General features: G+C 47.0%; 11 protein-coding genes across 11 annotated transcripts; 9 read left to right on the forward strand and 2 right to left on the reverse strand.

The window, feature by feature from the left end:
• Positions 1 to 280: 280 nt before the first annotated feature.
• On the forward strand, positions 281 to 4,018 carry TbgDal_IX8060 (hypothetical protein, conserved; the record flags this gene model as incomplete). The annotated part of the gene is made up of 1 exon (XM_011778694.1): positions 281 to 4,018. The coding sequence occupies one exon, from the start codon at positions 281 to 283 to the stop codon at positions 4,016 to 4,018; it is 3,738 nt and encodes a 1,245-aa protein (XP_011776996.1).
• A 576-nt stretch (positions 4,019 to 4,594) lies between these two features.
• Positions 4,595 to 6,148, forward strand: TbgDal_IX8070 (hypothetical protein, conserved; the record flags this gene model as incomplete). The annotated part of the gene is made up of 1 exon (XM_011778695.1): positions 4,595 to 6,148. One exon carries the CDS (start codon positions 4,595 to 4,597, stop codon positions 6,146 to 6,148), a length of 1,554 nt encoding a protein of 517 aa, XP_011776997.1.
• Positions 6,149 to 7,031: 883 nt separating this feature from the next.
• Positions 7,032 to 7,280, forward strand: TbgDal_IX8080 (hypothetical protein, conserved; the record flags this gene model as incomplete). The annotated part of the gene is made up of 1 exon (XM_011778696.1): positions 7,032 to 7,280. The coding sequence occupies one exon, from the start codon at positions 7,032 to 7,034 to the stop codon at positions 7,278 to 7,280; it is 249 nt and encodes an 82-aa protein (XP_011776998.1).
• A 181-nt stretch (positions 7,281 to 7,461) lies between these two features.
• On the reverse strand, positions 7,462 to 7,857 carry TbgDal_IX8090 (conserved hypothetical protein, unlikely; the record flags this gene model as incomplete). Its single annotated transcript, XM_011778697.1, has 1 exon — positions 7,462 to 7,857. The coding sequence occupies one exon, from the start codon at positions 7,855 to 7,857 to the stop codon at positions 7,462 to 7,464; it is 396 nt and encodes a 131-aa protein (XP_011776999.1).
• Positions 7,858 to 8,666: 809 nt separating this feature from the next.
• On the forward strand, positions 8,667 to 9,206 carry TbgDal_IX8100 (ankyrin repeat protein, putative; the record flags this gene model as incomplete). Its single annotated transcript, XM_011778698.1, has 1 exon — positions 8,667 to 9,206. One exon carries the CDS (start codon positions 8,667 to 8,669, stop codon positions 9,204 to 9,206), a length of 540 nt encoding a protein of 179 aa, XP_011777000.1.
• A 379-nt stretch (positions 9,207 to 9,585) lies between these two features.
• On the forward strand, positions 9,586 to 10,905 carry TbgDal_IX8110 (hypothetical protein, conserved; the record flags this gene model as incomplete). The annotated part of the gene is made up of 1 exon (XM_011778699.1): positions 9,586 to 10,905. The coding sequence occupies one exon, from the start codon at positions 9,586 to 9,588 to the stop codon at positions 10,903 to 10,905; it is 1,320 nt and encodes a 439-aa protein (XP_011777001.1).
• An 882-nt stretch (positions 10,906 to 11,787) lies between these two features.
• Positions 11,788 to 12,534, forward strand: TbgDal_IX8120 (hypothetical protein, conserved; the record flags this gene model as incomplete). Its single annotated transcript, XM_011778700.1, has 1 exon — positions 11,788 to 12,534. The coding sequence occupies one exon, from the start codon at positions 11,788 to 11,790 to the stop codon at positions 12,532 to 12,534; it is 747 nt and encodes a 248-aa protein (XP_011777002.1).
• A 373-nt stretch (positions 12,535 to 12,907) lies between these two features.
• On the forward strand, positions 12,908 to 14,728 carry TbgDal_IX8130 (hypothetical protein, conserved; the record flags this gene model as incomplete). Its single annotated transcript, XM_011778701.1, has 1 exon — positions 12,908 to 14,728. The coding sequence occupies one exon, from the start codon at positions 12,908 to 12,910 to the stop codon at positions 14,726 to 14,728; it is 1,821 nt and encodes a 606-aa protein (XP_011777003.1).
• A 452-nt stretch (positions 14,729 to 15,180) lies between these two features.
• Positions 15,181 to 17,154, forward strand: TbgDal_IX8140 (hypothetical protein, conserved; the record flags this gene model as incomplete). Its single annotated transcript, XM_011778702.1, has 1 exon — positions 15,181 to 17,154. The coding sequence occupies one exon, from the start codon at positions 15,181 to 15,183 to the stop codon at positions 17,152 to 17,154; it is 1,974 nt and encodes a 657-aa protein (XP_011777004.1).
• A 520-nt stretch (positions 17,155 to 17,674) lies between these two features.
• Positions 17,675 to 18,526, forward strand: TbgDal_IX8150 (hypothetical protein, conserved; the record flags this gene model as incomplete). Its single annotated transcript, XM_011778703.1, has 1 exon — positions 17,675 to 18,526. One exon carries the CDS (start codon positions 17,675 to 17,677, stop codon positions 18,524 to 18,526), a length of 852 nt encoding a protein of 283 aa, XP_011777005.1.
• A 1,426-nt stretch (positions 18,527 to 19,952) lies between these two features.
• TbgDal_IX8160 (hypothetical protein, unlikely) lies at positions 19,953 to 20,267 on the reverse strand (the record flags this gene model as incomplete). The annotated part of the gene is made up of 1 exon (XM_011778704.1): positions 19,953 to 20,267. One exon carries the CDS (start codon positions 20,265 to 20,267, stop codon positions 19,953 to 19,955), a length of 315 nt encoding a protein of 104 aa, XP_011777006.1.
• Positions 20,268 to 20,939: the final 672 nt, after the last annotated feature.

Consider the following 20,939-nt stretch of genomic DNA (forward strand, 5'->3'; position numbering starts at 1 on the left):
TTGACTTACACATTGTGATGCGTTCCTCTCGTGACCATGCGCTAACAAAATTGTGCATTACCACTTAGGTAAGGCACACCGAATAATCTTTGCGGTGGCACCCGTTGGGTGCACATTGCATTGACAATAATGAGCAGAATTGAGCCGCTTCTTTTTCCAACCCTATACGTTGTTTAGCGTTCCCCCCCCCCTCTTAGTTATATCCCATTTTTCTAGCCTTTGGGCATTTCACTCTAACTTTCTTTTTGTTTCTTTATTACGCGTTTTGCAAGCCAAACACATGAAGGATCCTGTAGTTAGCGGTTCACCAGTTGTTGACGCGGCAGTGCTGCCATGCACTCAACTCCGCACTAACCGTCGCATGCCCCTGTTGTGGCTTCCCATGTCTCTGTGTAAGCAGTTGTATTCGGAGCATGGAGAGGGCAATGCAACAACCATCGGACGTAATGGTGAGGACAACATGCATGGTAACATGAGCGGGGACAGTGTTGAGCAGGTGCTAGAGTGCCTCTCTGGTTTGGAGCGTGGTGTTCTCAATGCAGTACTGAGGCAGCCCTTCCTCCCCATCCACACACTTCGTGAGGCGTTCCCAGTTTGGAGGAATTACAATTTTGACGACGATTTATTTGAGATCCTTGTGCGGGTGGCCAGCAATGTCGACTCCGTTGCCGCCTCTGCCTCCGCGGAAGTGGAAGTTCATATGGGCACGGCTGCTGTTGTCGTGGTGCTGAACTGTTACGAACATGAGCCAAACTTGGCCCTCAAGGCGGTGGGATACGTTTTCGAGAAATACTTTAAAAATTGTGCCTGCCGCTGCGTGGTGCTCGACCCACCAGCAGACATAGAATCAGGTGGTCTACGGGAAGTTCTCATCCCAGTCTCTACAGGAGCATCCATTAATGACGTGGCTAACCACGTCTTGAGAGAGGTTGCATTTGCCATGGTGCGGCGCGCAGACGCACGACTCGTTGAGCTGTCGTCGATGATCGCGTCAATAGTTGAGGCGAAACCTGGACCAAGTGACCTGAGCAGCGTCTTGAGATTTAAGAGCAGTAGTAGCAAGAGTGGGAAGGGAAGTGCCAGCGCTGATGCTGCGCCGTCATACGGTTCGGGGACATCGCTGATGAAAAGAAAAGGGGATTTGCTGCTTATTTTAGGTTCGTTCAACGCTGCCCTCATGTCGTATGACGAAGCTCTAGGAGGAACAGATGCGTTGTGGTGCGCGGCAACATTGGAGGCGATTGCCACACTACGATTCATGCAGAATGCACCGCTGCTTGCGTTGAGGAAAAGCGCTGAGTCCACATTTGTATCGCTTGCATTTGACGGTTCAGTGTGGTCGAATGACATGAAAAAAACTATGGATGAGATAGATAAAGTGACATCAACCCTCCAAGTCTCCCAGCGGAAGGCACTTACTGCCTTAAAGCGTAACACTGCACTTTCAGTCTTGGGGAAAAGGTTAACGAAGGAAGTAGAAGACCCCCTTTCATCGCAGTGCGAAAGTCTTAGGCGTCGGATCAGATCACTTGACGGAACGATGTCCAACGAAAGAGTGGAGAAATACGGGAGGAGGGCTCTAGGGTGCCTGGGGCAGATTATTCACCTTAGTTTCCATGAACTACATCTTTACCTCAACGAGGCACTACAGCTGCTAAGAACTGTTGTAGGCGCAAGGACTCTTTTGCGGGAAAGGGAGTTGAACATACACGTAAAGCGAGCAGAACTTCTGGCAGAGGAGGGCGACAAACAGTCTATGTTAGAGTGCTTCAGTTTAATAAAGGATCTGGCCGCCCAGAGCGGTGATGAGACTTTGCAACAGCGAATTCGTATGCAAATACCCCGTATCTGTGCTCGTGCGGGTTGTTGTCGGAAAGCAATACATTATATCGCCGATGCAGCACTCACCCAGAGGCGGAAGGGGGCGAATGAATCCGCGATTTTGCTACTTTTGACGGCGTGTCGAGTAGCTGGCATTCCATTTCCCGAAAATGGTTTAGGTGACGACATTACCGTCTTGACTTGCAGTCGACAGGGGCAAGATATTTTGAGCCCTGCCGTTGCCAACGGTGACGCAAAAAGTAGTAGCACAAAGAAGGAATGTGCGTCGTTGAGGTTGGGTACACGTCCCTGTGAGGCACAAGCTGTACCATTACTTACAGAACTACTTGACGCCATAACGGAGGAGGGATTTGACTCTGATGCCAAGTGTTCTGTAGCCTCCATGCTGCTATTTGATTACTACCCGTTTCTCAGTGACGACACGCAGGAGTCGCTGATGACACTCATTGCGAAAAAGAGTGCACATTTCCTGTCACTTCACTGCTCGACACCTCCTTTTCTGGACGATATGGAGGTACTCCCGTTACCTCCACATTTGGAACCGAAAACAATTTCACTAAGCGGGGCGCAATTCACCTTTATTGACACCGGACGACTTAAGATGACTATACTCACTTTAAACGGGAAGATTATTCCTCAGGGACAGGTGGTGTGGTCTGTTGGTACTGTCGGTGAGGTGACAGTGGTATTGAAAAACCCTCTTCGTACACAAGTTAAACTCTCATCCGTCGCACTTAGCTGTTGCCCTGTCTCGTCGCTCAACGGTGACGGTGGCACCACGAACTTGGAAGAGGAACACGGTCTGACCACCGATGCGCCGTCGACTTATGTGGTAACCAATGTCACGCTTCAGCCCATGTCGAAGCTTCAGTTGTGCCTGCAAGTGCTGCCAACTACACCGGGGTTTCTCTCTGTGAAGGGTGTGGAGATTAGGTTCAGCAACATGCCGTGGTGTGGAACTTTTATGATGCCTGTGAGGAAGCCAGAGGTTATACCTGTGCTACAGGAACTACCGATGGTATCGTGCGCCCTTGGGGTGAATGAGGTAGAGATTTTTTGCGGGCAAACAGTTGAATTTACGTTACACGTGGTCAACACTGGTAGGGTGCCGGTGCACAAATTTCAAATAACGGTTCACGACGAATCCTGTCAATTAGACACGTGCGAAGGGTGCAAAGAGCGCTTAAGTGCCTCCTCCCTATACGTCACTATCGAACGCGATCCCTCCACTGAGCAACGTTCAGAATCCTCACTTGAAGTTGGTGGCGTCACAACTAGGCGCGTCACAATCACTTCACCCCTGGGAAGTGACAATAAGGCGTTTCAGCACATTGTGTTCCGCACGTGTATGGAGTTGCCATATAATCAGCCTACCGCTCCCCCCGGCATTCCTAGTGCCGTTCCCGTCTTTGCTGTCATCCCGAGACGCGTTCAGGAAACATACCTTCGTGTCTTTGAGTCTCCAAGTTTAGCGGTAACATCTGTTTCCCTTTCACGTGACAGGAGGTATGTAGAGCTGTGTGTGCGGAATATGAACACGGTTCACACGATTGAGTTGCTGTGTAGTCACTTGAGTTTTGCTAATATACCGGATGCACTGATTGTTGCAGGAGCTGAGTACCTTGTTCCACCCATTGAGATAATCAAAGTGCCACGCGGAACGAAGCAAATTCCACTCCCATGGGTGGTTCGAGGACAGCCCAAGTGCGGTGGCACACTTTACGTGGACTTTTCAATTGCCTCAGCAGAAGCTGTATGCATGGAACCATTGGAAGATGCTATCGTCACCATCAAAACACTCCCAAACGATCTTGGTGGACTTCGTAATCAACAGTTGGTAAACGTTACCGGAGGTGAGTTGGCTTCAATCATATTACCTGTAATGAAACCTGTGCAACTACTTGTTTGTGTGAGCGCACCGTGGAAGCGTGTCGTTCCGCTGCGGGTTCGTCTTGCAATGGAGCAACAAGCGCTTGATATGAGCGTATTGAGCGGTGCCGTTGACGCGGTGCACACTGTAGGCGGTGGGGAAACCAACGATGCAACTCGGCTGTATCAGGAGGTAGTAGAGGTTTTTGCCTTTAAAATGGGAGAACACCCACTTTCCGTAACGCTATCCGACGCGGATGGGCGAGAGACAACACACACTGTAAGGTTGCAGTGGAAACACATCTGAGGGGATGTGAGTCGGTCGACTTCTCTAACGCGTCGGGTATTGTGCTCGGCAGTTTCCCCTTCTGAAGAGGGAGAATAAAGCAGAAGAGAAAGTAGTGCCACCTCGCACGTATTCACCTCGTCTGCTCATTTCCGTTTGCGTTGGCAATCGTTTTCTCACCTCTTTCAGAACAAGCTGACAATTGTAGCCAATCATTCCTGGTATCTGATCGATTTACCCTCTTTATATTGGCGTCGTGCTGCTTGTTTGTTTTATCAAATCGGGTGTGTTCATACATATTTATACGCTTGTGTGTTTTCCTTTTAATTTTACTTTTCGTTCATTTGCAGAATCTTTACATCCACTCATTATGCCCCCTATTTTTTGTCTTTTAGCCATCTCCACGTATATTTTAGCAGCAGCGGTAGCCAAAAGGGAAAGTAACCACAAAGGCAGTTAACAAAAGCAAAAGGGAAGTAGTGACAATAGTAGGAACGGAAGGAAAGATAAGGAAATAAGTAGTGCAAAATTAGTGTTTTTAGGGCCTTAACTTGGTGTTGTACCTGCCAGGGTCCTAAGCTAATATAGGTTAGTTTTATGCCTCCGCGAAGTGCTGGGGTGCGCGAAAGGCAAAAGCGAACTCGCGAAGACAGCAAAACCTCGGGGCAACTGCACAAACGCCAAAAGGTCCTGCCAGCGACTGCAACTCACCTCGCCGATGACACTTCTGCAGAGCCGTTCTCACAAGAAGATGTGGACAGAGAAAATCTCACAAATCATGGACCTTTGGCAGCCTACTCGTCGAGTTCCGTAACGGAAGCGGCGAGCTTGCGGAACGAGTTAAAGGAGCATGTAAGCAGATGCCAGCTGATCGTACGGAATGTCGGCTCCCTCGTGCAGCAACGAGAGTCGTCGACTGCGGCAATGGCCACACTGCCTTCCTTATGCAATATATCCCCCCGAGAGGTAGTTCGCCTCAACGTTGGTGGTGAGATATTCACCGTGCCTCTGCAGTTATTATTAAAAAAAGATGGAGGTGACACCTACTTCGATATGTTGTTTAGGTACGGTGCAGCTGGTGGTGAGGACAGCCCTTACCCGACTAGCTTCCAACCTCCCTTGTTGGATGATACTGGGGCGCTCTTCATTGACAGAGACCCAGGTACATTCCGGTTTATCCTTAACTATCTTCGAGGATCCCGCATGCTTAGCATGCTGAGTGAGGATCGGCTCTCCATGTTGAAGACCGACGCACAGTATTTCCAGCTGCACGGTCTCATAAAGGAACTAAGTGATGAGTCAAAGGAAACGGGCATTAAGTTCAATCCTGGTCCCGGTGTGAACCTGGAGCGGAACAAGTTTCGCGTTGTATACAGCATCGCAACAATTGGAGAAAATTTCCTCATTACAGGATGCCATCGTATAACATTCGAAATACTGAATAGTGAGTATGTAGGAATCGGACTGATATCCGACATGTGTGTTATGTCGGATCAAGAGTTTCACAAAACATTGCACTGCTGTGTTTACTACATGACGGGTGTGTTCTACTCCAACTTCCCGCATCACCGAAAAGAGGATAGACTCGAGGCGCTGGATAAGGGTGATTTTGTCTCTCTCATGGTAGATATGAACAAACGCGTCGCCGAGTACACGCTGAAAGGTTCAGTAAAAACGATACCTCTCGGCAACGCGCGCAAGTTGCGCTTCGCTGTGGTTATGAAAATGAACTCGCGGATTCGTATTGTTCCCGAGGAGGAGGCCAGGAAGTTGCCACTTTTCCGCCGTAGGTTATATTCAAGTGATGTTGACTCTGTGGATAATGCGCTTTCTTTGGCGGATGAACGAGACGGATTCACGCAACTTTCACAGAACAGTGGTGCAGGGGCTGTAGAACTCCCGACGGCGATGACGCTTTTCTCACAGCTACAACAACAGCAACATCAACGTCAGTTACCACCCCCGCAAGGGGCAGTGCAAGACTCCGGTGGTCCTAATGCAGTTGATCCTTCACTACCGTTTCTAGATGACGGCAATGGCGGAACCGTGCGGCCGCTCACACTTGATTTCACAGCGGAAGATATCTTTCCCGTTGACGTTGATGAAACGGAAGCGTTTCACCACCGCAGCGCACCGCAAGAAGGCGAATGAGCGCTTGCGGTCAGCAGGCAAAGGAAAAAAAAGCAATGAAAAAGGGTAAGTTGCGACCAGCGTCACAATGATTTTATGTTTATTTTTGCTGTTAGTGTCTGTGTATGTGTCAACCTTCAAAACGGGACGGTTGAGTTGCGTATGGTACTCAATCACTCTGCTGTTTAGTGTGTTGCTCCTTTTCCAATGTGTTCAAAACCAGTCTCCCGTCAGTCACCACTCAGACAGGTTTGAAAATAATACGGACAGAAGGAAAAGTGAATAAAAGTGGGGGAAAACGGCGGCGGCGGAACGAACAAAAAGGGATGAGGGAGAAAGTGAGGATAATTGATCGTATTCAGTTATTTTTCGAAATAGGCTTTGCAACATTTTCATTTATAGCTCGCGCACAAAGAAAAGCGAGGTATTGAAAAGAAGTTTGAAGCGGTTTTTTTTTTTAAAAAGATCATCTCATCCTTTGCATGCAGGTATATAAATATATATATATATATATATATATATATATATCTTTTCTCCTCTCAATATTTATTTATATATGAAAACACATCATTATACTTTTGTGCGTTGTATTTCATGTTATTATAAAACTTCTGGTGTCAGTATTGGGCAACTTCGTCTTCTTTTCACATTCTCTTGGTTTCGTTTTAATTGTTTTATTTGTGCTTTGGGTGGAGAAGGGAAAGCTTACACTTCGCAAACAATTTTTCAAAGAGAAAGGAAAAAAAACAAAAGCACAGCAAAAAAAAAAAAGCATCTGTAGTTTGCAGTTTCATAAAATAAAAAAAAAGGTAGCAGAGTTAATATACGAATATATCTTTATATATTCCGTTTCCCATTTTTATACCTTGTGTTTTTTTTTCCTTGCTGTTGGTATTGAATAGCCATGGACTACGAAGAACCAGGACAGGCCACACGAGAACTCACTACGTTTGTGCAGGGTCTCCTTCAAAACATGCAGACTCGCTTCCAAGAAATGTCGGATACGATTATCACTCGTATTGACGAAATGGGCACCCGTATCGATGACTTGGAAAAGAACATTGCGGAGCTCATGCAACAGGCGGGTCCTGATGAGGAAGCGGCTCAAACAGCTTCGGCCCCTAAAGATAAGAAAAAGAGTAAGGGGAAATAAAATAATATTATGGCCATATGTTTTAGACACAACGATGCTCATTCCTTCTCTTTCTTCTCTTTCCCAGTTTCCATTTTAACGTCCACACACTTCATTTTGATGTACGACTTCGCCATATTTGTTAATTTACTGACTCTTTGCTCTGTTTTGGATTTCCCCCCCCCCCTCCTCCTCCTTCTGTTCATCTCTTCTCGACTTCTGTGTCCACAATTTTGCCTTGTCCAAACGTTTGAACGAATTTAATGTCCGAACCTGTGTGGCAAAGCAGTTGCGGCACGCACTGACGGAACAACAACAACAACAACAACAATAGCAGGAGCACACAAGCTACATTTGTACATGTATTCACGTACGTGTAGGTGTAGGTGTGTTGAAGAGTGAAAGAGGTGGATGAAGTTAGGGGGAAATTAAATAAAGCGGAAGCAAAAAAAAGAAAAATGAACAAATGGATGGTTGGATGGAAATAAGTGGAACTTCCCGTGCAGTAAAGAAATGTCAACGGTAACAGAGAAAAAAAGGGGGTATTTGAGAGGGGAAAGGGGAGGAAGAGCACACGCACATAAACGCTAAGATGCATATTTATTAATGTATACTCTTATGTATGTGTTTGTGTGTTTGTGTGTGCGTGTGTCATAAATATTATATATAAATATTTGCTGCTTCTGTTTTGTTTTGCTTTTGTTTTCTGTTTCTTTGGGCTGTGGACGGGTCCTCTTTTTCTTTTTTTTTTGTGTGTGTGTTTATTTGCCTGCGTGATTGATTGTATCCTTTTGTTGCTTTCTCCTTCCTCAGATTATGTGCTTGAGGTAAAGTACGGCAATTTGCTATTTAAAAAAAATGAAACAGAAACAAAGTTGGGAGGATAATTATATTTGTGTGTGTGAGTGTGCGTGTAAGAGGTTGTCTACATTTACTGAAGAGTGAAATATAAATTGAGAGACAACTTCTTTTCTTTTCTTCTTTCGAAGTAAAAAGTTGATGGTAAAAGTTGATGAGAGGCAAAGAAAATATGAACACTTAGTAGAAAGCACACGAAAGGAAAAAGGAGGAAGAAAATATTTAAGGAAAGATAAAGGAAAGGGGGAAAAAGAGAGGAGCAACGTCTGAAGCGTCAAATATTTTTTTTCTTCGAAAGGAGGGATAATTTTTCTTTTAATTGCTAAAAGAAAGTATTGCCAAAGGAAAAGGGTGGATGCGAACACGAAACTTTCGCCTGATTCGCCAAATTGAAGTCGTTCATTTCTGTGGCTTATGCTGGCCTACTGCAAAACTTCTCCATCTTTATTTCTTTCTTTTTCTTTTCGTTCTCTCGGTACCTGAATAACGTTAGATGCAGGAAGTTCACTAGCCACTGAATTTCGCCACATATTAATTCTCTTGCATCATATGACAACAGGTGGAAAGCAAGAAACCATTTACGACGCGTGCCGAAACGGTAATGAGGCGCGAGTGGAGGAATATGTCCGGCACGGTGGCTCCGTAGTCGAATACGACAAATTCCGGATGACACTCCTGCACCACGCGGCATACTCGGGTAATATTCGAGTTGTTGATTTCATTCTTTCCGCTCAATGTTCTGGACAACAGCAACAACAGCGTATTGACCTGGATGCAGCGGACGCAGATGGGTGGACTCCGTTACACTATGCGGCCGATCGAGGGTTTGTGTCCATTACCGCAAGGCTACTGGAAGAAGGAGCAAATGTGAATGCGAAAGATGGAATGAAGCGCACGCCGCTTCACCTCGCAGCGACCAGCGGTCGCGTGGATGTTGTGAAGTTGCTGCTGAGCAGCGGAGCAGTGCGTGGAGTGAAAAATGTGGTTGGACTAACAGCGTTGGAGTGCGCCAAGGCTAATGACCAAGTTGATACAGTGAGTGTCCTTGAGCACTGTTCCACCAAGCGACAGCATGCAGAGGTGTGCTAAGTGTAAAATAAGTAAAAAAAAGGAAAGGGAAGGGTAAAATTACAGGGAAGAGAAATGGTGAGCGCCCTTTCGATTTGTTGTTTGTTTGTTTTTATACAGAGCGCACTGCATCCCCCTCCCCCCCCCCTTGTTGTTTGGCTCGTATATGTTTTTTTCGGAATTTGGATTGTGTGCCAGTTAGAGTGCATGGATTGCCTTGTCACCGGTACCTTCACAGTACCCCCCCCCTTTCTTCATAATGTCTTGCTCCGTTTCCCTGCTGTTTCACTTGGGCAAAAGGGATAGGGAAATTTTTTCTTCGATAGGGAGGAAACAGTAAAGCGTTTTGCCTTCTTAAAGACAAGGCTTTCACTTACCTGTAAGTTTTCCCCCTTAAAGCATGGAGGATTCGTGTCCAGGGGAGGCGAGAACGCCACCACGAAATTCTAACGATGGCGGGGGAGGGGTTGAGGCAATTCTCACCATGCAAACCATGTCACCACTTGACAAAGTTCGTCAGTTCTTCGAGGAGCAGGAGGTTCAACTGCAAACTACAGCGGGTGATGAGCAAACCAATACTAACCCTCTGCTGGATGATGTGTTAGACACTGAGCCAATACGGGGTGAGTTGTTCCTCTCTGATGAAGTGGAGGCAGATGAGGTTACTGCCTCGCACGTTGATCCGCAACAGAAAAAAAGGAAGAGGCAGGGCACTGCCAGTGGAGAGAAGGGGCGAAAAGAGTCCAGAAAGGCACGGCGGGCAACTGCTTCCGACGACACTGTTCATAAGAGCAGCAAATACCGCGAAAAGGAGGATGCAAAGCCAATGGTTTTGTTCCGTCAGTCGCAAAAGGCCCTCCGTAAGGAAGCGAGGCATGTGAGTATGAAGGAGGTTCTCTGCCGTTCTTTGCCTGGTCTTAACGATGGGATAAACGAACGAAGTAATTTATTTACTCCATCAGGCGTATCACAAGCGTCTTCCACTTGGTCGTCAGCAGTGGCGGCAGACATAACCAACCGATTCCTCTCCAACGTCCAGCAAAAGAAAAAAGAAACCTTTGAGCGGTTGCTGCAACGCGAAATGACAAATTCACAACTGTCATTTTCTAGCGCGGGAGAAGGGGACGCGAGTTTGGGTGGGGCGATGGGGGAACTTGTGATTGGTGACGAATCAGCCGTCATGACGCCACCGGCTAGTGACTCCAACTTTCTCGCAGGGGAAGGAGCTCTGGTTGAGTTGACGACAGAAACCGCACCCTCCCTTTCGTCCACGCAGGATCCATTCATGTCCTGCAATGGCATGTCCCAGGGGTTTGTAGAACTGGACGAAGAAACAGAGCAGGCGCAATCCGATGCTCTGGTGCGCAAGCACGAACTCTGGCGTTTGCGGCAGAGACACCTGCGGGCACAACGAAGCGGAGAGGAGAGCAATCCCCAGGTGAAGTTGGAAAAGGATGATCACCAGCACAAATCTCTGTCATCGACTTTCACCGGTACCACGCTGTCGACACTCTCCACGGGAGCATTACAAGGCGTTGCAACGCATGACGCTGACGGGGCCATCGATACCGTGCTGACGCACCGTAGTGCTCTGAAGCGGACCATCAGCGCAACACTTGAGCTATCCACTGATCACATCGACATGATACGCCGCGCAAACTCTTTCGACAACATATCTTGCCAGCGGATTGTGGTTTTCGAAGCAAAGAAGGGGAAATAAACTATCGACCAGCGCCTCTAGTTTCATATGCAAATGCGCACCCGCGTGGATTGGAGTGTGTTTGCCCGCGTCACTCCACATTGGTGATTCCCCACATATAAAGGAGCACGTGTATGTGTGCCGTTGCTGTGGAGAATGTATAGAAGTTTCACTCTTTTATTTGCAATCGCTCCCATCGCCATGGTCAATTGCCATTTCACTCGTTTTCATTTCGTTGGTACTTGTGTAATATTCTTCGCGGCCGCACGAGAGATCAAATAGATTACGCTTTCTATAAACCTCATTACAGAGGGATGGAAACTAAGAGGGAGGAAATTGCCTGCACCCGCGCATTGTATGGGAAAGATACTCACTACATTTGTGTTTTCTTTGATTGTTTTTTTTTCGAAACGTTTTCCGCTTTGGAAAATGTGCTCGGCAGGTAGATACACCAATTCACATATCATTTTAATTCGACCAAAATATGATTCAACGGAGTATTAAAAGAATGCGTATATTTGTGGTGGCGCATGTAACCATTTTTTTTCCGTTGATAGTGTGCAGTGTTAAAGGAAGGCGAAAATGAGTAAACACTTCGGTATTTCTGATATTTATTGTTTCTTAACAATTGATGTTGCAGAAGTGATAACGTGTTCTGGGTTTTACCACGGCACGGCACGCTATCTTCCTCATTAGGACACCAACCATGCAGCTCACCCCTTTGTGTACCGTACTTACTAGTATGAGACAATACTTTTGTCAGTATATATACTGATGAAGTTTTATGTGTGGACTGCCGGGTTTCCCCTAATGATTTCTTGCTTTTGCCTGTCTTTTATAGATACGTGTGTATATACATCTCTTATTTATTTGTGTGACTACGCGTATTAGAAGTGAAGGGGAATGACAGACTTGGACGCGACCAAAATTTCGATCATATCGGTTAAGAAGGCAAACCCCAAATTGTTAGCGGAAGTTGGGGACGAAGCGAACGAGCTTCCCGTAACCGTGAAGGAAAAGCGAGCGCATGAAAAGCGATGTAACTTCTGTTGCATGTCTATCGGATTGCTCTTTTCAGCCTTTATGGTTGTCATGGTGGCGAGCATTGGCACTGGTATGGCTGTTTACACAGAGAAGCGCGCTCGCTACACCGTTAACGGAGTTATGCGTCAGGTCGGTTGGATTTCTCTGCCGGGCCTTCTCGTTGGCACCACCCTTCACTACTTCCTTTCTGAAGCGATGTGGAGCGGGCGACGGAATAGTTGGGGTCAGGCGTGGATGAAGGCCTTTGCCACAAACACTGCCATTTGGTCGGTCGCCATTGGCACAGGGACTTTACTGTGGCGCAAAGGTTTACTCATAAACGCCGCCGGACGGCGGTTGTATTATCGTTATCCAATTCCTTCTGACCCACTGGAATATCGCTTGGTGCGCAGTGAAGCGCAGTTTTTTACTGGTATGGGATGGTCCTATTGGTTGAGTGGTGTGGTGAGCGGACAAGTTGGACTCGTAAGTTGTGTGGGATTTTGTGTCTGGAACGATCGGCCATACTTTATGATGAACCCGCATGGAGGGTACGCTCGGAGGTGCATGCCCAACTGGCGCAGGGAACAACTTGCTCGCCAGGCAAATGTCTCACTTTCAGAGTGATTAAAGTAATGGAGTACGCATAGTGTCGTCTATCGTGTAGTGAAGGAAAACGTCGCTTAAGCGTGCTATTGTTATTATTATTGTTATACCTTTCCTGCCGCATCCGGTCCCGTGTATATTCCCTGAATTTACAGTCACTTTGTCACACGCATAAAAAGTGGTTAACTACCTTGTCATTATTCACGATGAACCATATATTGTTATTCCCTCTAACACTCTGAGTTTGACCGTGTCATTCCACGCCCTCTTTCAGCGCGTGGTTTATCATTGCACCTGTTTCTCTTGTTTTGCAGGACCTTTTATTACTTAAGGTTTCCGAGGACCAACGATCAATAGTATGAACCAGAAGCGAAAACAATAGTGCTTAGCGATCATGACGAAAGATAAAGTTAACTTTAGGTACTCAATGAAATACGCACAGGGTGCAGCTGCAGTGGAAGATAACATCGGCATAACTGAGTTACGATCGCCAACTGGCCGTTACAGTGATATGAATGAGGAGCGAAACTCACGCCTTACAGGACTGATGAAGTGGTCCTTGGATGATTACGTTGTTAAGGAAATGTGGCCAAGTGAAGCGTTTGCTTCTCCAAGCACCAAAGACTTGCAAAATGTGAGAGGTCCGGCCGCTTTCGCACTAAAAATTGTTGCTGAAGGAATACCAGACGAAACAATTGCCAAGCTCATCGAAAGAAAGTGTCCACCCAGAACATCAGTGAGGTTCACCACCCCCCTGGATTTCTGTAGCTCCCAGGAGCGTATTGCATTGGTATGTAGCCACACACACGCAAGCAAGCGTAACTTCCAGTGCCAGCAGGTGGCGCACGTTAGTGAGGGTGTTGTTTGCATTGGTGGAGCAGTTGACATTTCCTTGCATTTGCATGACATAAGTTCCTTGCCTCTGTGCATCCTCCCTGATGTTTCGTATTCAGTTGTATTCAGAGGTTTGAGAGGATCTCTTGCTGACATCCTTCCCCGTCTCGAAGCCCTCAGAAGCAATGGTTTTATTAATTACACCCACTTAGCACGGCACGGCGTTGGCCTCTTTCGGGCCTTTGAGAGCGGCAGGCAGCTTCTTCATAGGGAATACGCGGAATTTCTTCGTGGGTATGTGCTTAGCCTCACGGAGCGTTCACCAGCGGTTCATAAGGAACTACCACCATTTCTCGAAGCCATAGTGGACCCAAAGTTGAAGTGCAGCGATTGGGCGGGGGTGCGCAAAGGTTTGGAGTACGCGTTGAAGAGAGATGAGCCGTTGATTAACCTTCCTCAAACTGGGCTTTACTACCCACATCACACGCTTCTGCGAGACCTCGTCGAACGCGCAGCAGATCTCCTACCAAAGGAGCATGACTCCGCCCAAGTTATCCGCAATGCTGTACCACGGCTAATCATTCAGGAGAAACTCAGAAGCGTTGCAGACGTTCACTTTAATGCATTGGCTTCACTTCGGTGGAAAATGTACGGCGACAGAGTTGTACCAGGAGACTTAGTTTTACGCCGCGGCGACAGCGGACACGCGACAGAGCCACTAGACGTGTTTGATGCCCCCGCGGACCATATAAACGGGGGCATGACGTCAGTAAGTCACACGGAATGGCTTTCTGCTGCCGGAGAGAAACACTTGGATGGCTTGTTAGAGCGGGTTCATTTGGTGAGCAGCGAGAAAGAGGCTCAGTCATTTACAACAGATGATATTGTGCTCCCTGTACTGGGACGCTTTGCGGAGCGATTGATCTTACCCAACACAAAAATGAAAGATGCGTTTCAGCATATTGCACAGGAATTACAAGTAGAAGGATTACCACGGTTGCGTGCCGCTCCACCCGCAACCTATCGGTGGTTGATTGAGCGTCCAAAGAAGCTCGCTTACTGCATATTTGACGAATCACGAGGTTGGTGTTGGGAAAGTGATAACAATGAACCGATTCGGTCGCAGTTGTATGAAGACCGGGAGGGAGTGCTGCGGCAACCCTCGCCGCTGATGGCTGTCACGGGGAAGAATATGGTAGCACGACGGGGAATACGCGGCACAGAACAGCGCCACCACTATCTGAAACCGGCGAGACGCGGTGGCATGACGTGCGTGGTGCGTATGACACTACCTAGGGGGACGGCTATCACCTCCGCCCTGCGGGAAGTGGTTCAGGTAGCTACACTCGATACGGGAGCGATATTCAGGCTTCTGAAGTAACCTCCCCTCCCCCCCCCTCAATCCCTCTACAGTGGCTGCTGCAACCTTTTCCCGTATCTAACTGTATCATACAAAATATATCGCACCACACGAAGAGGCACTCCCTCTTCTCACAAAAAGGATGAGTGTCAGTAAAGTTCGTGTTCCTAACACTGAATTTCCTTCGCCAGTGGTCCTGCAACAGGGGATTCAGCTGGTGGATTTTTGGATTTCAATTTTTTCTTTCGTTTTAAAACATGTCGGCGATTAAATATGCAATCTGTGTGAATTTGTGTGGGGTTTCTCTTATTAATTCGATCACTCCGAACGTACTGACGTTCAAGGAGGTAGGCCTTGTGTATGTATGCTATAGTGGTTCAGTGCCCAGTTTCTTGCAATTCTTCACGTTTCTGCGTACAATGAACTAGTGTACAGGTGTATATTTAATATAGAGGTATCACCAACACAACCAAATGCACAAACCGGTGACGGCACGCGTGACTGTGAGTCTCCGTTTCACAGGAGTGCCAGGCATTCAAGGCCAGCGTGTCTTCCGTGACACTTTATCTGTAACACATCCGTACGATAACAGTTACGACAGAATTAGGGATGTGGTGAATGAGAAGCTGAAGTTCATGAAGGCTCCCTTGTGTGATTTCACCGTCTTCCACAAAGATAACAAAACAAACGATGTTGTGGTCGTGGACAATGCGTACTTTGCTGAGCTTGTGAGAGACCTTGTGGGGAAGGCGCTCGCATTGGGTGGGACACGCCCTGCCAGCATAGCGGAGGGTGTCTATAAATTGGGTGAAACACGCGACTTCAGAAGGAATGAGGTTTTAGGTGGTAGCTTTGATTATGAGGAGGAGGGGGAGGAAGTTGTTAGTTTAAGTGGCGTACTTTCGTTCGATGTGGAGGTGACTAACGAGAAGACGGTGGTCGCCAAACCGAGTCTCAACAGCGGCACGGTGGTGCCACTGACAACGGAGGCGTTGCGAGCGCATGTGTCAGACGGTGTTCATGTAGCAATTGGTTCCCTCGTGTGTCCACCCAAACATCCAAATGTCTTCATTCGTGCTGCGGTGATTGGCATTCACTTTAAACAGCTGAACTCAGGGCAATCACTGTGCCGATTAGATCTCTGTGAGCCGGAGGATGTGCGGCAGCAGATTACGGCTGTTACTTTTGACGCTTCCGTACAAAAGGCGATTAGAGATAATCTTAAGGGCGGTGGGAGAGAGGTTGTAGAGCTGCGCAACGCTTATATCCGTAAGAAAAACGAAACAGACATACGATATCAGGTCAACATGCATCCTCTTATAATCGGGATGAACTCCTGCTCACGGATTGAAGTTGTGCGGCTGCTTCCAGCCCCAGTTGCTCTGAACCCCGAGAACGTTGTGACCATGCGGGAGAATTTACGCCCCACCGGAATCATTAACTTTGGTGGCCCAGCTGTCTCGAGTGAGAAACCTGTTAATTCAAGTCTTTCCCAACCGATGCGGCAAAACGCGTCTGCTACAGGTTCTTCGTCGTCGTCGTCGGTACAAAGTGGACCGAGGAAGACGATGTTATCACTAAACAGCGCGGCATCCAACACCATAACTCCGATTTCCGGCGTAGTTCCTTCACATCTTGGCGAAGAAATGAGGCGACAACAGGCCAACTTTCTCTCCAAGCGGACGCGTGAAGAACCTCTACCAAAGGAACCAGACACAATCCACGTGTCCGTGAAGGACGTGAGAATGAGAGATATGATTGTGGCGCAGTACGCCGTTAGAGAGGAGGAAACCAAAAATCGAATTCGTCGGCGGAAGGAAGTAAACCAAACGTGTATCATCTGCGGGGTAAATTGCGAAGACGAGAGCACTTTAACTTTGGTGGCAGATCTGTTGAAGAACAATAGCGAAAACAGAGGAAGGCGCATCCCATCAATGGCGGAGCTGCGTTGGGCACTATGCGACCGGCGGCAAACAAAGAGCGGACAGGTTGGGAACCGTTTAGTGTGTGCACAATACTTTGTGGATACCCGAACCAACTCCCTTCACGTGGTGCACTGCCGCTGCGCTCATCTTTGTACAGGTTATCAAAGAGGACGAGATTTGGAGGATATTGTAGCGTTAGAGCTACCCATGCAAACCTGTACTCTCTGCGGTATGCCGGGGGCGAGTGTCTTCTGCTACCATCCGGATTGTCGCGAGATGTATCACACAATTTGTGCGTTGTTTTGTTTTGGTTATGTGAACTTTGGCAAAAAGGATCCGCACCTGCCGTGTCCTGCGTGTCCAAAACATACACAAGTCAAACACTTACTGCCCGACGAGGCAGGTCCCGTCACGTATGCGCAAAGCAACTCCGCGTGGTGGGAGGAAGACAAAGTAGTGTTTGATTCCTCAATAGTTGAAACTACGGATCTACGAGACCCGGATGAGAATGAGGGAGCATAGAGGCACTTTTCATTTTTTTTTCTGCACCATACTAACCTAGTCGTTTTTTTTTCATTATTTGCCTGTGTGTTTTAATTAGATCCTTGCCCTTCCCCCTTTTACTCGATTTTTTCTTAATGGTTTGTGATCCTTCGGTTTGCTTCGTCTCACGAAACCTTAACCTAAATAAACTCGGTGCAACGTGTCGCCTAATTTGATCTTGAAAAACAAAAATAAGGCGATGCCATCTCTCGTAAAACCAAATTGGGCGTCAACAAAAGTATACAAAAAATTTTTACTTTTCTTTTTCCTCTTTCCTGAACTCTACAGCTGGTTGATTCACTTAATAAACATATTGAGAGAGGACCCACTCTTGACACCGGCACCGCGGCGCATCTGTGAGGGCAACCCTCCACCAGAGAAAGAGAGAGACCGGGAGGGTTTTCCTTCCTCTCTCGTCGTCGGCAGCAAATATTAATAACAATAAAGGAACATTTTTTTAAAAAAAAGATTTAAAACATAGCCATTAAAAAAGCACTCGATGGGATACAGGTTGTTGCGTGACAATGTCTTCAAGGCGAGTTGTGCCAAAGACTCCGACGAGCTTCGAGCGCGGCGAGAGCCGACGATGTTATACAAAGAGGATCAACTAGTTGCCCCAGCGTCAGGCACTGAGCGACGCTATACATTGGTACTTGATTTAGACGAAACTGTAATATATGCTCGCGAGGGTCCCCTTTATGCTCGCGCATATTTGAAGGAGTTGCTTTCTTTCATAAGGAAAAACTTTGAAGTTATTGTATGGACAGCCGGTGAGCGGGAGTATGCCGAATGCATCTTGGAAGAGATAAATATACGCAATACAGTTCGACACCTCATACACCGCCACAAAACTTGGTTCAGTTTTGACGATTATACGAAGGATTTGACAAAGCTCGGACGAAACTTGGACTACGTTATCATTATCGAAAATTCCCCGGACTGCGTTCGCACGAACCCACAGAACGGTATTATTGTCGATGACTTCAGAGTGAGCCAAACCCCACCCATGGAAGAAGCGGAAGCAGCATGGGAGGGAGACGGAAATAATAGGGAAAGGAAGGCTGGAAGCAGGAGCGACAGCAAAACACGACGTCAGGTGACAGATCGAACTCTCCTTCTCCTAAGGGAAGTATTAAAGGCGATGGTGGAGAGTGGTGAAACGGTCCCTGATTTTCTTGCAAAGTGCCCGTTATTAACTCAACGGCGCGTCATAGGTTCTGACGGTAGCCAAATTCAAACATATCATCTCGGGACCCGCCGCAAACGAGGGATACCTCAACTGTGCGCCTCATCACCTAAACGAAGGCGGGTAACGAAGGAATCGGCTCCCGGTGCCACCTGCACGTCATAAATGTTGGTCGCTGAGCGGATGGCCCACCTGAAAGAAAGAGAGAGAAGGTGGGAAGGATAAATCAGAGAGGGAGTTTTCCTCGCTGCGCCTTTACCCTTCTAATATTGTTATTCTTGATCTATCTATATATAAAGATATATTGCATATATATATATTTTTTATTTGGGGAAAGTGACACAATTTAACACAAAGATTAGGTGTTATGTGTCGTTGTCTCATGGAAAAGTTGCTTCGTCTCACAGTTCATTAAAAAAAAGGATGGGATTGAAGTATCTTTCCACCAACAAGTATTTAATAATAAAAGAAAGAAAAGAGGGTGTAGATTACAAAACCCGGGTGTTGAGACGAACGTGGGTACGCCTGCCTGCGCATGAGTAAACTTGATTATACCTTTGTACATTGAGAGTTTTTGCACATGACGCTTTGTAACTAATATTGTGTCGTCTCCTCTAGCTCTCCTTCCATTTGTTCTTTAGCATATTTCGTATGTCGCTGGATCCGGTTTGTTCGATTTTACTTTGCGAGAGTTCGATGGGGGGCTGACGTCCGCTGGCAGGGAACGTAATTGTTGAACCTGAGGAATTTGAATTCGGTGAAACTGTTGTTGGGCGGTCTTCGCTTTCAACTGCTGTATCTTTTGGTCTGGGCCCTTGAGTTGTTTTTGTTGTTGTAAGTTGTATGGGTCCGCCCTTCGTGGGGATTTTTGCCCGCTGGGAGGTTCCACTACTCGGGTTGGAGGGCTGTGACTGATCTGTGGTCGATGTGATTCCTGTTTTGGTAGTGTGTTAAGCTGGAATCCCAGGTGAGCTAAATAGGCGTTTTTCCAGTTGATCAATCCGGTTATAAAGTTGCTGGACTTGCTTTCGTATCGCCGCCGCTTTTTTCGCGTTCCTGTTCCGCGTTACGCTGGTACTGCTCCACTCGTTGGGTTTCGCTGCTTCTGTGGATAAGGTATGCTGTTATGGCTACTGCCTATGTTACGAAAAAAAAAAAACAGCACAAAAGGTGACACAGCGGGACCGGCTACAGCGACTGCCGTTTTGCGAACTATCTGTTACCTGTGATACGGCTATATAGATCCTGTGCCTTTAAGGGTAGTGGCCCGATTGGAGATTGAAAGCGTATCTTACGAAGTGTTTTGGGGCCTCCAACAGTTATCCTCATCGAGGTGTTAATGCCCGAAAAATGGCGGTCACGCGCTCACACCGCGCCCACTAAAAATTCGCCGCTAGACACTAAGCGGGAAGATGCGGACCGAGCTTAAAGGAGTGTTGTGTTGTTCGAACTAAAACAACCCTAGCGTTCTGTGTGTATCCAGTTCTTATTACTTTCTTGTTTGTGTCTTCTGCACCAATCTATCAAGTTATATAGAAGGCCATATATGCGTGGCTCATGGTTATTATCATAGGCAGTCCATTCACGGTGTTCACGATATGGGTGTCTTCATCTCAAATCTCTCTGACAAACTGTCACGTTGGTAAGAAGTATAGTCTATTCTACACCTATCAAAGAGCAGGGCGCCCGACGGTATTGTCATCACTTCGCTGGTCCAAAGATTTTGTAGTAGATAAGCTTGAGATACTGTGAGCACATAATGTATAGTGTGGTGCGGACACTCACCTCCCTTAAAGAAACTTGGCGGTATACAAGCTGTAGTCTGTGTAATATGTTTGCATTCACGGCTATCTTGTTCAGAAATATGTGCAATCTGACCAGTGATACTTTCTGCGAGATGGCTCATTGGCAGGATTGAGTGCTGAGGGAGCGGAGTAAAAGTGCCACATTGTTTTTTTTTTAATTACGTAAGTCGTTGGTGGTGCTTGCTACTATAGCATTCAGTTCTTCATTTTGTTTTTTTTCTCTTTTACCATGGCGTATCGTAGGACTCTGTTGTCAATTGCAAAAGCAATTTTGTTGTTGTTGTTGTTGTTTTGGGGGCCACTGAATGGAGTGAAACGGCGAGTGTGCGTTTTGTGGCTTCCGCTTCTGCACTGGTTATAAGCATGGTATCATTATAGATGCTGTCAGGGTCCCATTATTTACCATAAGTATGGAAGTCTTTCGGAGATTGGGCGTCACTCACTATAGCAAACCATCTTTATGTACTTTTATCACTAATGATAACCATATCAGGTGATTGTTGTGTGATCGGTTCCGGGTGGAGCGACTTTCGAGGATTGTTTGTCTTAACGATCTTCCATAAATCTTTAAGGGTCCGTCGCATCGAGTTGTTGAGGATATCATCTTAGTCAATTTTGCGGTTTTGTCACCAGTGAGTCAAGCGTCTTCGTAGCGACTTGACTGTATATACGTAACGAAGCCAATTAACACCGAGTGTAGATGCCACTGAGCGGAATTTTGACCAGAGTTTTTCGAGTTCGATTACTTTTAGCGTCCTGGGGATAGATTCGTC

Source organism: Trypanosoma brucei, chromosome 9 (assembly GCF_000210295.1).
Source record: "Trypanosoma brucei gambiense DAL972 chromosome 9, complete sequence".
Classification (NCBI taxonomy): Eukaryota; Euglenozoa; class Kinetoplastea; order Trypanosomatida; family Trypanosomatidae; genus Trypanosoma; species Trypanosoma brucei.